The following is a 16,523-nucleotide window of genomic DNA, read 5'->3' as shown; positions in this document are numbered from 1 at the left end:
AATCAACCATCATCGAATTTTGAAAGGTCGGACTGCCTGCTACATGAGAACAGCTCAACTTCAGCAGTACTCGTCTCTCGAGATGAAAATGACTGACAGCAATGGAGGGACTGAAATGGTGTGTGGCGGAGACGTTCTAAGACAATGACAATGACTTTAGTGCTTTCAGCGAACAGGAGGAGGTTGCATAAAAACAATGACTTTTCTGTTGTGTTTGAGACGTCTTACTGTCGTGTTACATTCACTGTTTGGAAACAAGGTATGTAAATAAACATTTACAAAGTCTAAATATCTCTGTAATAAGTTCTACAAAGTGGGCGCAGCTTATCACCTGATTTCCCTCTGCAGTCCGGAAAATCCGGTAACAGTAAACATGATCATGGTACTGTACTTGGACAGCAAAGTATTTTTTGAGGCGTTAATTGAAGTTTGAGAGTCATTGTACAGTATTAGAGGGAATATGGTACTGGCCACTCCATTTTACAGAAGCGGTTTTCACTAAATTACAGAATTGTGACTGGCATTGTTCTGTGCATTTCTGAGTGGGCTACAAATGTCATCAATGATTATGTAAATATGCAGCTGGCGGTTCAAGTGCAGCAGAAGGAAGCAGCACACAAAAAGAGTGCGAGATGGCAGCCAGACGGTGCGAAGGATGATACACAGAACAGAGACGAGTGTGAAACACTGTTACTTCCACGATGTGATAGAGAAAGAGTCTTCGAAAATGCGAGACTCCTCCGTTTCAACGATTTTTTTTTTTTTTTTTTTTTGCGTGCAGCTCATACAGAGGATTAGAGTTCAAAGTGTCCGCTTAAATCCTCCCAATTGGCCAGCGGCTGCACTTGCAGTAATTAAGCCCCCGGCTCGAGAAGCCAACAACAACTGCGCTGATGAGGGGGATGCTTGCCCCAAACTCAATCCCACTTCGCACGGCACATTAGAGGGATGAAGAGCAGCTATGACACTAACAAGAAGAAAAATAGGGGGGAAAGAAATAAATCTACTGCGTCACAGCTGGATTGCTCCTGGAGCAGGTTCTACAATGATGTGATAATCCAGCATAGTGACAGGTTGCGTGGAATGCCACCACTCAAGGCAGTTGCAGTTTGAACTTATTCAAATGGGGAAGTCTGAGACTGTCTTTTATCAAGCCTTAAAGAGGGAAAATCTTTTCCAAGAGGCTTTGCAAAATGTCCTGCTTGGCACTTTGTATTTAAAGGAGTAAAGAAATGCTCCCATCTGGTGGTTGGTACAAAATATACAAATAGCATTTTCATGATATTGCTTGAGATTCATTTTTATGTTGTCTATAAGAGGTTTCAGTGCTCAATTTGGTGGAAGGCATTTATTAGGCGGGATGGCTTTTTCAGGGTATCCGCCGGTTTAAGGATATGACACTTGAGACTTGTTTCTTAACTTTTTAAGGCCACTTATGAGCTAAATCTGACAGTTCGGGTGAACAACAGGGTTCCCACGAGGACCAAGTAGCTTCCAAGGGCCATAAGAGCAGCCCTGGGGCCTGTTCTAAAAATAGCTCAGCAGTAATGGGGCATTTTGAGTTCCTACGAAAGTTATAGTTGTGATCTTTTGAAAATGTAAACGTCTGTAGAGAGTCATAAATTTAGTCAGAAAATAAGTGCTCCAGATTGATGTTTCCTACCTTGTTAAATCATTGATAATTATTTACAGCTTCTTCCGATAGATGAAGAGCATTAATTGTGAATATCATACAATTAAGGGTAATGTGAGCTAATCAGACTGGTAGCTTTTCACATTAACCAGTACAAAAGAAATAGCTCTCTTTTTCAAAAAGATGGGCGACTTCTTCCTAAGAGCAGTGTAAGATTTTTTTTGTTTGATTTACTTCTGACTAAATGTAAAATGCTCTTAGAGAGACTACAAACCAATTACAAATCTGTAAAAGGTTTGCCTTTGAAACAAGCAATCCTTATTGTGTCTGTGGCATCTTTGTACTATTTCTTCTTTTCCTTTCAGCTTGTCCCGTTAGGGATCGCCACAACGTGTCATCTTTTTCCATCTAAGCCTATCTCGTGCATCCTCTTCTTGAACACCCACTGTACTCATGTCCTCCCTCACAACATCCATCAACCTTTTCTTTGGTCTTCCTTTTGCTATTTTGCCTGGCAGCTCCATCCTCAGCACCCTTTTACCAATATATCAACTCTCTCGCCTCTGGACATGTCCAAACCATCTAAGTGTGCTCTCTCTCTCTCTCTAACCTTGTCTCTAAAACATCCAACTTTGGGTGTCACTCGAATTAGCTCATTTCTGCTAACCCCAGTTCTGCTTCCTGTTGTCTCTTCAGTGTCACCGTCTCCAATCCGTACATCATGGCCGGCCTCACCACTGTTTTATAAACTTTGCCCTTCATCCTGGCGGAGACTCTTCTGTCGCATAGAACACTAGACACCGTACGCCAACTGTTCCACCCCGTTTGGACTGGTTTCTTCACTTCCTTACCACACCCTCCATTGCTCTGTATTGTTGACGCCAAGTATTTGAAGTCATCCACCTTCGCTATCTCTTCTCCCTGGAGCTCCACTCTTCCTCCTCCGCCCCTCTCATTCACGCTTTTTATATATATATATATATATATATATATATATATATATATATATATATATTCTGTTTCACTATTTCTATGCATAATTAAAACGTTCAATTTAGAAAATCTAATGGAATGTACCTTGAATATTCCACTCATTTTAGTTGTCTCAGAGAATTATATTTTACTGTTTGTGGGTTCCGTGTAAATTTGTGATCATAACCTGTAGGTTACGGAACAATGTTCTCTAAAATCCAATATTATAATTTCTTGACTGTTAAACAATTTTAAATATCTTTCATATGTTAATTTACCTATTATCTTTGTTTGATGCCTAATATATGAAATAAAGTTTTACTTTCATTTATTTGTCTTATAAATTAATATGAATTTTTGCTTTTTTGTTCATCGTGTTATTATATCTTGACTTGCAAATATCATACATGTAAACTGAAATCTTCCAATGACTTGTTCACAGATTAACAGAAATATTGAAGAATTTTTTCTCAATTTCTTTGATGGTTCGAGTTCTTATAAATATCAAGTTTAGGTGATTCTATGTTGATATTAATAATGGTGAAACTTTTTGAATGTTTAATATTGCAAAATGGGACTGTTTCTTACAAAATTGAAATGACAGTCTGAACAAATGATGAACTGAAATTAGATCTCACAAATATCATTGTTATATAAATAATCCCTCAAATGTCAATGCAGTAAAAAGAAAGAAAATTAACAAATAATTATCAAATTGATTGGAAAATTACGAAACTATTAAAATTATATCATTAAATCAAATCACTTATACTTGGAAATATTCAGTGAACATCAGATTCACATACCTGACCAGACAATCCTCTCATTTTGACTTCTTTTCGTATTTCCGTAACATGATTGGAACATATTTTAAACAGAAGTCGTTTCAATCGACCCCCTTCATTATCCGTCTCATACATGAAATCTTCGTGAAAGTCCCGTGATTGAAACGTTTTAACAGTAACAGTTTCCCCGCGTACAACATTTTGAAACCGCACCTTCTAACTAGGAGCTGCCACGTTAGTTTGATAATCGAGAAGTCTCACAATATGGGCCGCGCCATATCGCGTGTCATGAAACAACACGACATGAACCTGTTAATAACCATTTGTGAGTCGTCTGGCGAAAGCCAGCAGTAAATTTCTATGTAGATCTATAAATTATTCGTATTCGTTTTTGTATGACTACTGTCTACACAAATTGTCATCGCGAACGGTCATTCGTTCACGGTTTTTTTCCCATTGCATAACCGATGCATAACCTACACAATCGTTCGGGGCTTATGTTGAGGCCTGCAAATGCTACGACACGTCCATATTTTGTTGTGGAAATTACTGAACACTGACTTGTTCTGGATATTGTGAAAAAAGTAGGGGGGGGGGTGTGTAAATAAAATAATTTAATAATTTAATTGAGATTTAAAAAAAAAAAAAAAAAAAAAAAAAAAAAAATCAACCAAATGTCCACATAGAACAGCTTGCGTGCTTATTACACCCCAGGCTGCCAAGACACGGAGGTAAAAGTTCTCCATACATGCGGTGTCAATACATTGTAAGTCACTGATCGCCTATGAGCAAATACTTTTGGAAGAAGTGTACCCCGTCATCACAGAGGGAAGATTGGGAGTGCACAGGCGAAGATGTGTGCTAATTGATATTGTTCCAAGCCATCACAAACCATCAAAATAAGCAATTCGGTGATACAATACACTTGTCACATAAGTACATCGGTCTGGCTTGAACAGAGTTTTCCCAGTGTAACTGACTTTGAACAATAAAATGGCAGGCCAATTAATGCAAATTGAGGGATATGAATATAATGCACGTCCACAAAGGACACTGCGTCATAATCCAAATTTAATTAAAATTACTAGTAGTATTAGCCTGCACACGTCACCTCAGAATGTGGTCAGTTTTAAGTACAGTGACACAAAGATGATCTTGTAACACAAGATAACTTTAACAGATAACTTTAGTCTAACAATGGTGAAATTTACAGTTTACTATCCAATTTAGTCAATCAGCAATGTTATCAAATTGTTGCAAACTATAGAGCAGGGTTTTATTTTGACGTTTGAGACCAGACTAGTCTGCTTTAATACTTTTTTGTTGTTGCTGGGTTGAAAAATACTGGCAAAGGTGCATTAATCCATAGACAATATTTTTGAGAATGGAATATTGAAATCTCATATACTGGTAATTGATTCATGCTGCAACCGTGCCCCCCATTGATCTAAGAAAAACATTCAAATAAAAACTATTGAAGCCATAACAAGAAATATGATTGACTGTCGGACTGAAATATTCTTGAGAAAATTTTGAAAATCAGACAAGTTTGACCAAACTCTTCTGAAGTTAAGTTTTTGTAGGTTGGGAGCTCTGGATTTATAACATATATTGGATGTTTTAATACAGGCTTTTTCTGCTTCTGAATAGAAATGCCCTGAAAAATGGCACCGTTGGTCTCATTGGCCATTCATATACTCAAGAATGGCTCCCCTTAAAATGATCATTATTTTATTAGGTGAGAAAATATGTTTGTATTGTTGTAGGTGAGTGGAAATAAATTAGGAAAGGAAACCTTATTTCAAAAATGTCATTACAGTCTGTGGCAATGCAATTAAAATAAAATCCAACATTTTTTAGGAATTTCAAGTAAGCAACACTCACGGTCATTTCCAATTTGAGCCTGCAACGGAGGGCGGCTTGGGGGCGCAGCGGGTGAGGCCATGGGCGGGGCAGCCTGCTGGGGGGCCTTAATCTGTCCTAAACACACATTTGAAATATCGTGAGACGCCATATGTGATTTCACTATTAATTTCAAAACAAATGCTTTAAATTGCATTGAAGCGTTACCATCGCTGTAAGGTGTCGGGTTGCCAATTCGTCCGTTGACGTCTGCCGCAGGTGTGACGACCTCAATATCCAAAATGATTACCACGCGCCTGACGTGGATTAAAATGAGAAAACATGGAATACAATCTCATTATCCATCCATTTTCCATACCGCTTATCCTCACTACGGTCGCCGATGTGTTAGCACCTATCCCAGTTGACTTTGGGTGAGAGGCAGGGTACACCCAAAACTGGTTGCCAGCTAATATCAGAGAAGAAAGATTTTGACACATTTTAGCAAAACAATTAATCAGGGAATTTAAAAAAAAAAAAAAAAAAAAAGAGGGGGACACACACAGCAAAAATGTATAAGAAAAGCTGACCTATTTCTTGGGAGGTGGAGGGAGGAATTGGTCTAGTTTGGGAGAGTGGGGGGATCAGAGTTAGTTTTAAATCCAAAACAAGAAACAATGTTTGTTTTTTAATAAAAATAAATGTAAAAAATATATATCAACAGTAAATAAAAATATTGGATTTGAAGCAGGCGGCATGGTGGAGCAGCTTTACAGCGTTGGCCTCAGAGTTCTGAGGACCCAGGTTCAATCCCAGCCCCACCTGTGTGCCGTTGTCATGTTCTCCCTGTGCCTGCGTGGGTTTTCTCTGGGCACTCCGGTTTCCTCCCACATCTCAAAAACATGCGACATTAAATGGACACTAAAATTGCCCCAAGGTGTGATTGTGAGTGCGACTGTTTATGAGCCCTGCGATTGGCTGGCAACCAGTTCAGGGTGTACCCCGCCTCCTGCTCGTTGATACCTGGGATAGGCTCCAGCACTGCCGCGACCCTTGTGAGGATAAGCAGCAAATAAAATGGATGGATTTGAAGCATGTCTACTAACGACAAAACAGTTATTATTTACAGTGACACAAACAAAATCCAGTTAATATTCATCAATTACATGGAAAAAGTAGCTTCTCACAGCCATTTGTAAAATTCTTCAACCTCCAATCAGAAGTATTCAAAAAAAATCTACAAATCATCATATCTTAAAAAGTAAGACCTAATTACCGCCCATCCTTGAGAATATTGGTTACGTGTCTCTTAAGAAGAATGATGCAGTTAGGGGCCAGTTGGTTATCTTCAGCCATGTAGTTGAGTTGCGTGCAAAGCATGAAGGCTGCATAAGGGGAATACAAAAATGATTTTTAAAAAATTATGCCACATTTCACAATACGGACAACTGAGTCGAGGGAAACATTATCCTGATATTCAATACTGAATAAGAGCACGCAAATAAAATGCAAATACCTACAGGACATGGTGTGTCGTCCATCGCTCATCATTACACGAAAGCGAGCTGGACCGCTTCCACCTTCAATCTTACGGATGCTCTGAAATAGAATGTAAAACAAAGCCCTCATTATCAAACCCGGCGCTCGCATGTGTTGATAAATCCCACCTGCTCGAAATTGCCAGGCTTGTGCACATCAAGCTGCATTTATAAGGAGAAACTAATTGACGTATAAAGTATGAAAGAAAGCAACAACCACTTTATGAATGTATGGATTGACTGCCCTCTCCAAAAAAAGAGGGGAGGGGTCAGGGACAACCATCATCTCTGAATTTGTCTGAGGAATGGAAATGTAACCCATTTGTAACTTAACTTTTTGGGTTATAGATAAAACACTGGAACAATGAACCCAGGTGCTCACCAACAACACCAAAATTTGACATCGGACGATGGGAGAATTTAATTGCTGCTGTTAATCAAAGAAAACGGGAGTCTCAGAAATAAAAATAAATGGGTTGACAACTCAATGCCCAAAAATGTGTCACAGCCAACAGACGAGAATTACCTTTAACTGGACGAGGCCAGACAATTATGGATAGCCATATTACAAGCATTAACGGGAACAGTGAGCGACCCCGAATTTGGTTGACCGCGAAATTCATATGCAGCAAAATAGAAAGATAAAGCCAGTTGTTTTATCTGGATTTAGTAACACAGCTACATTATGCCAATAACCCCAAACCACTGCATAACAGCTAATCAGTGTGCAGGAAATTAACCACGTTTATGGGTAATATCCAGGAGAGTAGAGTAGGCAAATAGTGGTCAAGTCAAAGTTAGATTACAGGATAATATGACTCAAGTAAAAGGTATCATTCATTCATGCAACATACTCTTAAGGAAACTGATCTGAAATGTTACTTGAATAAATGAAGTGATACTTCCTTGTCCTAAAGTGATATTTTTACTAGACATAATCTATATCAGTGACTTTTGATGACATGCTGAATAATTAAACTGTTCCACGAGATGGCAGAAGTTACATAATGAACCCGTGTCCACCTGTTCCCATTATGACAGTGGAATAAATAGCTTTGCATCCGACAAACACGACGTTCACAATCTGTGAGGACATCTATGAGTAAACTGAGACAAAATTATTTTTCTTTGCTACTGGGCAGTAAGATTTTTCTAATTTAGATTAGAAAATGACTCAACTACGAGCATTTTTTTTTTAATCAGTCATACTCACAACCAACTGAAGCACGGCATCATTCCCACAGTTTCCACTGGACAAGGCCTGGAATATAAAATGTAATCAATCATGTTGTATAGTTCCCCTTGAGGCATAGCACATTTCAAAACCTTATTCTTGCTAGAACTTTACGCAGATATCAGTCGGGAATGTTTTTGTACCGACAGCAATGTCAACATGTGACTTCTCAAAGTTAGCTGCATCGTTTTAAGGTTGTAATTAGCATTGAGCTTTTGACACAGCGCAGACCAGTTCCAAAACAAATTACTGTATGATCATACCTCTATCGCTCCTTCCGTCAACGTAATCATGCCTGCGAAGAATGATTTGTATTATTATTATTCCGCTAAAAGACTAGCTAAAACACACTCAGGCGCTAGGACGTCTTGGGCTTTGTACTGTTTTGACGAACGCACTCAACTGACCCCAGTGGCGCCAAACAGCTTCGACAGTCCCGCCAAGGAGCGTTTACTTCCTGTTTCCGCTTCCTCTTACTGATCCCGTTGCCGTACATTTGGGCATTTTGTCCGCCCTGTTCATTGAAAACTGACCGGAGATCAGCAGTAAGCACCGAGAGGAGAGACAATGCAAGGCCACGACGCTGATGTCACGACGACGCGTTCAAGGAGATGCAGAAGAATTGGAAATGTATAATTCCAGCGCTACGACGTGCTAAAAATCGGTGCTATGGTTAAATTCATTTCTGTACAGGGTCGTATATTTTAAGTTCACTGTCCAGGGCAGGACAAAAGTAGGTATAATATACAGTGTTAAAATCAACTTCACGAAGGAAGGTTACAAAGAATAGAAGGAAGATAGCATGAAAGCGAGCAAATCTGCCTTCAAACCCCATTTTTGAACCCTAACTTCAAATTCTTTGAAGCTCGAACACTGGCTTGAGACACAACTTTTAAATTTGAATACAATCATTTCTTGAAACATTCCTTTAAACAGTCAAAACAAAACATAACAGGTCACACACACAGTGAAAGAATGATGACTTGTCTCAACTGTACTCTGTAAAAATCTGATCATGTTTAGTTTACTGTAAAGCTGTTGACAGGTGATACACATGCATATTTACTGTACCATCTGCCATCTACTGTAGTGAAAGCATTTAATCATCATCAGTTTCTTGTTGGCATAGATGGAACAAATAATTTTTCTTATTATATAAATATTTTGAGTGAAATTCCTCACAGTACACTAACGTGGCACAGCACTTCCGAGTGGGAATCACTCATTTAGTTCATACACAACAAGGCAACTTCACCATAACACATTTGTCAAATCAACCACTGGTATTTATTTGATGTATTTCATGATTTAAAATTAAACAGAGAGGCTGATTATGTAAGATTCACCTTGCCAAACAAACATATGAAAGAAATTCAGGAGCGAGGGAGGTATATGTTTCTGTACTACAATTAAAAAAAAAAAAGTCCATGATTTTGCATTTAGACCAACATTTTCTTCTAGAATATGATGTTCGCACACAATAGTGGAAAAGGAAACAAATGAAACATGGACTAACGTTTTACACATTTAATCGAGCTATCTGGTATTGTACACTCATTTTGTACAATCACAATGCTCTTGTTCTACGTGTTTATGTTTTTTTGTTTGTTTTTTTTTTTTGTTTGTTTTTTAACCAAATGGTGGCTGCACACGTGACAGTCCCTACTTGGGCGGGCCTCCAAACAGACCCATTTTCTTATCGCTTTGCAATGCGTCTTTATCATTGCTTCTAGACTCCCCTCTCAGCAAGACCGGCGCGCCGGGATTTGGGTTGTTGATGACGCCCATGAAGATCGGTACTTGCGTCTTATCGTCCACAAGGGCGAAGAGGAAGGGCTGGTTCAGGTAGAAGATGGGGCTGGACGAGCGCGAGATGACGACGGTGGTGGCGGCAGAAGCCTCGGCTCCTTCCTCGTTGATTTCCATGGTGGATTTGTGCAGGACACTGGACACCAGGAGGGGCCCGTCAGCCATGTCGGCCAGATTGGGACTGGAAAACATGTCTCCCAAACCTAGCACGGAACACAAAGTGAGTGAAGATATTTTTTCATCATCTCTGGTCATCCATACAATACTTTATATTCATGGTCTCTCGTCCACTCTGGAGCTGCCCACGGTGAGATGTGCCGAGCAGGGGTGTGTATACTTATGCTCCCCGGCTCCGCGCCTGTGCATTGGCGTTCATTCCCACTTTTGCCGCTTACCCAATTTCGTGAAGACTTCCTGCAGCTCCTGAGCGTACTCCAGCTTGAATTTGGGGACTTTAACATGTACGACTCTTTCCTTGGGTAGACGGTTGTAAATACTGGAAATGTTTAACTTGGGTGCAAGGGAGGACACGTTCACGTGGCCGGACATGGGCATGATCACTAAAAAGCTCATTCCCTTCACAAACGGGAAGCTTGCTACCTGCACAGGAAGAAACCATCGTTAAAATGTAAATTGATGGGTTAGAGGCAGATTTATTTATACTGCGTTGAAAGTGCTGGTGTTTTTATGGTGGGTCAAAAACTCCCATCCTCTTACCTGCTAAAATGCAAGCTACAATACTTTAAAAAAAAAAGAAAAAAGCTATTTCTACAGTACTTCAAAAAATTGCGAGGGTGGGTTCTAAAACTGGAATAAATAAGTCACAAACTCTTTGAACGTATCAAAATGAACTCATACACAAAAACAATACCCCTACGAAAATAATCTCATTCAGGAATAATGTAACATACGACATTTCTTTGTTGTTGCAAATATGGCTTCAATCATGTTCTCAGTCTTAGTAGCTTGTTAGCATAGCATATACAAGAAATCCGCGATCCCATGTTCTGCATTCCCCCCCAGCCCTCAACAGCACCATCTGCTGGCTCTCGTGTTGCACTGCGAACCCACACCGATGCAAAATGGGCCGCTGATGAACGGCGTCTCACCTGAGACTCGAGTTCACTGTCATTAAGTAAACTCAAAGGATGTTTGGAACCTTCCATCACTTCCACGTTGACCATGTGCTTGTCATCTAGGAAGAACACCCCCGTGGTGGTGAAGCGCGGGTCAAAACGAGCCTCCCATTCGCCTGCGACCGGAAAAGTCACTCCAGTTAAAAGCAATCCAACGCCAGCCATCCCAGTTAACGTGGATGTTCGACTTCTTCAGCCGTGATCAAAAAGTGTCTTCATTGGGTGGGCAGTGGTTCACCTTTGAAATAGACAGCATTGATGAGCATGAGCAGCATGTTCGGCGGCACTGCAGACAGGAAGTTGCTCATCTTCCCATTGGTGGCGTTCGCCACCCAGTCATTGAGCTGCTCCAGGCTCTCCAAGACGGCCGGCTCAGAGTTGTACAGGCGCTTGGACTCCTGGAGGAAGTCGTCCTTTGGCTTAAACCCTAAAACAACAGGTGGACATATGCACTAATAATCTACAATGATTCTAAAGTAAGCCGAGAATGAAATACAATGTGTGTTGTTTTTTTTTTTAGGACCTTTGCGAAGGAATATGCGGGTTGCGATTTTCAGGTCACTGTTTCGGAGTTGCCCCAAGATGTTGTTGACGGAATGGTGGTAGCATGCGATGGTGTTGCCATGGAGATGTTGCATTAGCAGCTCCTCCGTCTCATTGACGGCGCCTGGAAATAAGAGAGGAAAATATTGCGCAAACCACCCTTGCAAAAGGGGACAAGCAATGTGCAAACCCCAAGCCCAGTTAAGTCTGGATGACCCATTAAACAATTTGCAAATGCTTATAACCCAAATTCAATTGAATATACACAAAGAAAAGATATTGTTCAAACTGATAAATTATTCAAACATTCACTCATTTTGAATTTGATCCCTGCTAAACATTCCAAAAAAAAAAAATCTGTGACAGAGGCGACAAAAGACTGGGAAAGTTGAGTAATGTTTAAATAACACCTATATGGAACATTCCACAGGTAGACAGACGAGTGTTATGATTGGTTCATAATATCATCAAATATACGGCAAGGTTGACAACCAATATTGAATGCTCGTGACTTTTGACCCTTCAAGCGACACTGCATGAAAACCCAGCATCGTTGTGGAAAGCAGCGGTCACACCAACACTGTGCACGCGGGCGCACGGTTGACCGCGAGGACCACTTAAGGTGCCTATGAGGCATGTTTCTAAAAGTCACAATTTTTTTTTTTTTTTGTGTGTGTGTGTTTTAAATTTTGAATCGGACTTTCTTACATTAATGTTGTATAATGTAAAAAAAAAAATACAATGAAAATATTTTATATATAATGAACCCTGAGTCTGAAGTTTGCTGCAAACAGGTCATACGATCGGTGCTCCCGAAGTAGCCCTCAGCCTTGAAAAGGTCGGTCACCCCTGGTGTCAAGGATATTGCCTCTTGTGCTCAGGAACACTTTAGAAAACATCGTCAGTTAACACATTCCGTAACTCCATCTACAAATGCAAATTGAAAAAGGCCTGCAATTGGCTGCTAACCAGTTCAGGGTGGACCCTGCCTCTTGCCCAAAGATAGCTAGGATAGGCTCCGCTGTGACCCTTGTGAGGGCAAGTGGCTTTATCTGAGATAGACTTAGGCGACTTGGGTGTGAAAATGTGTCCTGTGGTCTGACGAATCAACATTTAAGATCGTTTTTGGAAATCATGGACGTCATCCCCCTCTGGAGCCAGAGGAAAAGGACCATCCGGATGGTCAACAGCGCAACATTTAAAAGATAGCATCTGTGATGGTATGGGGGTTAGTTAGTGGTGAGGCCGGCCATGATGTACAGATTAGAGATGGGGGCACTGAAGAAACAACAAGAAGCAGAACTGGAGGTGGCGGAAATGAAGGTGTTGAGGTTCTCGTTCAGAGTGAGCAGGATCGATAGGATTAGAAATGAGCTCATTAGTGAGACAGCCAAAGTTGGATGTTTTGGAGACAAGGTTCAAGAGAGCAGACTTCGATGTCCAGAGGCAAGAGAGTGAGTATATTGGTGGAGGGGTGCTGAGGATGGAGCTGCCAGGCAAAAGAGTGAGAGGAAGGCCAAAGAAAATTTTGATGGATGTTGTGAGGGAGGACATGAGGACAGTGGGTGTTAAGAGGAGGATGGACGAGATAGGCTTAGATGGAAAAAGAAGAGACGCTGTGGCCACCCCTAACGGGACCAGCCAAAGGGGAAAGAAGAAGATCTGTGATGGTATGGGGTGTGTCATTACCTATGGCGTGGGTTACTTGCATATATATGAGGGCACCACAAATGCTAAACGTGACTTACAGGGTTTGGAACAACATGTGCTCCCATCCAAGCAACATCTTTTTCGGGGATATCGCTACTGATTTCAGCAAGTCACTCCCAAGTGTTCGAGCAATATCCAGCAATGCAACGCACCGGCATTTTGGCTAACACGAAGGAACAACGAGCTACCTTCCCGCAGGTAAAACTAATAGAAACAAACGAGTCCGCTTGAGTTCGCTACTGCCTCCAACGTCACTTCCTGCTTCTTGTCAAAAACAAATCCCTCGAGAGGATTTTCATGGCAGGAGTTACAAAAAGCCATATACGGGTACGTCCAAATCATGTTTGGTGGTGAAAAAACGGATGGGCCCATGTCGGCTGACTTTTTTTTATTAATAACATACCGAAACTCATCCATTTCATGACAGTTGACCTTTAATTTCACTGGGTCATATGTGACCCCATGGGTTCTCTAGGGTTAAGTACCATGTCTTATGACAAGTTGAGAGGAAACATAAAAGGGACAATGTCATTGTCAAAAAAATACCTACAGCCCAGGGAGGAGATATCACTGCAGTCTGATGAGCAGACTACATATAGTTGTCATTATGAATACTGTACATTGATCAACCACAGTTCTTTCAGATAACTTATGAGCTTTTCAAAACATCCATCCATCCATTTTTTTAGCTGCTTATCCTCACGAGGCTCACGGGAGTGCTGGACCCTATCCCAGCTGTCAACGGGCAGGAGCCGGGGTAGACCCTGGACTGGTTGCCACCCAATAAATAGTAGGGCACATTAAGACAAACAGCCACACTCACAATCACACATTTGGGCGCAATTTACAGTCTCCATTTAATGTTGCATGTTTTTGGGATGTGGGAGGAAACCGGAGTGCCCGGAGTAAACCTATGCAGGCACGGGGGAAATATGCAAACTCCACACAGGTGGGTCCGGTATCGAACCCAGGGCCTCAGAACTGTGAGGGCAAGGCTTTACCAGCTGATCCACCGTGCCGGCCTTTTCAAAACACTCCATATCATAAAATAAAAACTGCTATCTTTGAGGTTCTCACAAACCTACCTAAAGCAAGCTGGGAGAGAGCCAAAGCAATGCTGAAAGGTGATATGATGACATTGGGCTGCTCGGGCGTGGTCTTGAGGTTTTGCAGGAGCTGCGCCCCCAGCTTCTGGATGGCGCTGGCGATGGCCACTTTGGCCTCGGAGCTCCGGGCGATGGACGGGCAGCCCTCGTCCTCCTCTGATGAGTTCTCCTCACCGGGCGCGTTTGTTGTCATGGACAGAGGCGGACTGACAGTGATGCTAGCGCTGCCTGGATCTGGTGTGCTTTCGTTTAGCTGAAAGACATTTTTAGGGAAGGCGAATTTAGCAGAGGCCTTAAAATTGGTGCAGACACTTGTGTGAAGACTGGTACAAGTACTGTTCTTACGCAAAAGTGAAAAAAATACTGACTCTGAAATTTACCTCAATAATAAAATGTAAATGTGTTCCGATAGAGATGAAGAATATTTTCTCGTCAGAAGTTGGCTCAAGACAACATTCGCCATGAGTCATTCTTGTAGCCACCAAACAATTATTTAATATCAGTTGTCCCCAAACTATTTTTTTGCAGTACCCCCATTTTTGGAGATGACGTTTTCAGCCTTCCAGCCACCCAACAGCTCGGTGTAACTTAAGAAGGAAAAGGGTTCCTGGTGATTAATGGTAGGCACCACCGCCCAATTTGAAAAACCGTCTGAAATAAAGCCATGGAAAGGTGTTGCCATCGTCTTTAATGCAAACTGTTACATGTTCGCCCATGTCACTGAATCTCCCCCACAGTTAACTTTATCTCTCAATTTGCGTCTTTTGTACATCATGACGTAATCCACAGACATGATAAAAGAAGCAATGAGTTAATTTTGACAAAGGATTACAAAGTACAGATATCTATGTTTAAATGGAGGGCACAGAAAATAATTATCTCTTGCAGATACAAGGAAACTGTACTCATGTAGAGTACAAAGTATTTGTACTTTACTTCCCACCACTGAAATATGATAATTTAGAAGGCGGCATCCAATAAGACTTACATCTTGACTAGGAATTAAAGGAATCAGGGGGACCAATGGGTTCGACTCTTCTTCTGCCGCCTGAGCATTCTGTTGAGAAATTAAAATGTGTGAATTGATGACGGACAACATTTGAGAATTTTCGAGCAACGCGGCTGGCTTACAGTCACTCCTTGGTTGTACAGACAGATGAAGAGGAGTGTCAAGCAAAGGTCCATGTCCTAAAGTAACGTAGCTGTAAAATATCTTCAGTATAGTGAGCAGAATTTAAAACAAGTTTTAAAATATTGATACAACACATCCTCTTTGTAAAAATGTTTTCTAAGCTTCTTCTTCAAAGGAAACATTGCTTAGTACATTGGAATCATAAAACCCAATTCTGGATCTTGAAACGTATCATTATGAAGGCAGGGTGAGATCAAATTTGACTTAAAACTCCCTAACACATTTGTAGGATTGAATTTCTAGCAGTAAAAACTGATCAATGACTAAAAAAAAAAAACATCCAGTTGAATTTATCTGTAAGAAAGGTTAGTTTATGTCAGGCTTTGGCCCCACGTCCAGTTGGACGAAAAAACAAAAAAAAAAACAAAAGCAGACTCACCCTTTAAAACACAAGTTGTCAAACACGACATTTTTCAGTATTAGTATTTCCATCTTACCGTAAATTTAAATTAGTGCAAAATAAAAAAAAAAAAAAGTTTTAAAAAAAGCTGGCGTCTTGTCCAAAAAAAAGAGCGACTAAGCGAGTGCGGATGGCAGAATTCCGTAGTCAAAAATTGGCAATTGCACAGGCTGGTTAAAGATCAACCACCATTGATTAGGGCCTCGTTTAAACCACCATTTGTCTGTAAATGAGACTTTCCTAGCTTGGTCCAAATTTAAATATCAGATCGTCACACACAGAGATAATAAAAATGTAATTTGCTGGAAATTATGACAAATCTACTGACAAAGTGAACCAAACATAGCCTTTCTGTGTGTAAGCAAACATGTTCAATCACACTGGATTTTTACCAGAAATAAACAGTACTTCCCTGAATTTCTTTTTTTTTTTTTTTTAAATTAGTCACGACGACCATTTCTCAATTAAAAGTCCGATTTAAGTAGTATCACAAAAGAACACATGACGCTCTTCCGCAAACAAGCCAGGGAACATAGTCCAAAATGATTCAGCCTGTGTGGGAATACTTGAACAACAACTGGACACACAAAATGCTCTCTTAAAAAAAAAAAAAAAAAAAAAAA

General features: G+C 40.7%; 2 protein-coding genes across 4 annotated transcripts in view; both read right to left on the bottom strand.

Moving 5' to 3' along the window:
• rpa1 (replication protein A1) overlaps nt 1-8,494 on the bottom strand; it is a 36,891-nt gene extending 28,397 nt beyond the window's left edge. For 2 of the 3 annotated variants that reach the window (XM_061826617.1, XM_061826619.1), the window contains exons 1-6: nt 8,268-8,405; nt 7,984-8,031; nt 6,753-6,831; nt 6,509-6,617; nt 5,461-5,549; nt 5,275-5,370 (exon numbers count right to left, since the gene is read on the bottom strand). In XM_061826617.1, the coding sequence (XP_061682601.1) occupies nt 5,275-5,370; nt 5,461-5,549; nt 6,509-6,617; nt 6,753-6,831; nt 7,984-8,031; nt 8,268-8,297 (451 nt within the window). In that variant the 5' untranslated portion in view covers nt 8,298-8,405. The other variant, XM_061826618.1, reaches the window with a different exon arrangement.
• Nucleotides 8,495-8,895: 401 nt separating this feature from the next.
• Nucleotides 8,896-16,507, bottom strand: serpinf2b (serpin peptidase inhibitor, clade F (alpha-2 antiplasmin, pigment epithelium derived factor), member 2b). The gene is made up of 9 exons (XM_061826621.1): nt 15,938-16,507; nt 15,440-15,521; nt 15,297-15,365; nt 14,288-14,561; nt 11,473-11,616; nt 11,188-11,376; nt 10,923-11,065; nt 10,209-10,413; nt 8,896-10,016 (listed from the first exon to the last, which is right to left on the bottom strand). The coding sequence occupies exons 2-9, from the start codon at nt 15,491-15,493 to the stop codon at nt 9,667-9,669; spliced, it is 1,428 nt and encodes a 475-aa protein (XP_061682605.1). The 5' UTR covers nt 15,494-15,521; nt 15,938-16,507; the 3' UTR covers nt 8,896-9,666.
• Between the last annotated feature and the right edge of the window lie 16 nt (nt 16,508-16,523).

The sequence above is a fragment of the Syngnathoides biaculeatus genome, chromosome 8 (genome assembly GCF_019802595.1).
Source record: "Syngnathoides biaculeatus isolate LvHL_M chromosome 8, ASM1980259v1, whole genome shotgun sequence".
NCBI lineage: Eukaryota > Metazoa > Chordata > Actinopteri > Syngnathiformes > Syngnathidae > Syngnathoides > Syngnathoides biaculeatus.
Note: the sequence above shows the minus strand (reverse complement) of the source record. Positions and strands in the feature narration are given on the sequence as shown.

Coding starts and splice junctions, on each gene's coding strand:
- serpinf2b (XM_061826621.1), bottom strand. CDS start 15,493: ATGGACCTTTGCTTGACACTCCTCTTCATCTGTCTGTACAACCAAGGA. Junction 11,377..11,472: donor CCGCATATTCCTTCGCAAAG/GTCCTAAAAAAA, acceptor CTGTTGTTTTAG/GGTTTAAGCCAAAGGACGAC. Junction 11,066..11,187: donor CAATGCTGTCTATTTCAAAG/GTGAACCACTGC, acceptor TTCCGGTCGCAG/GCGAATGGGAGGCTCGTTTT.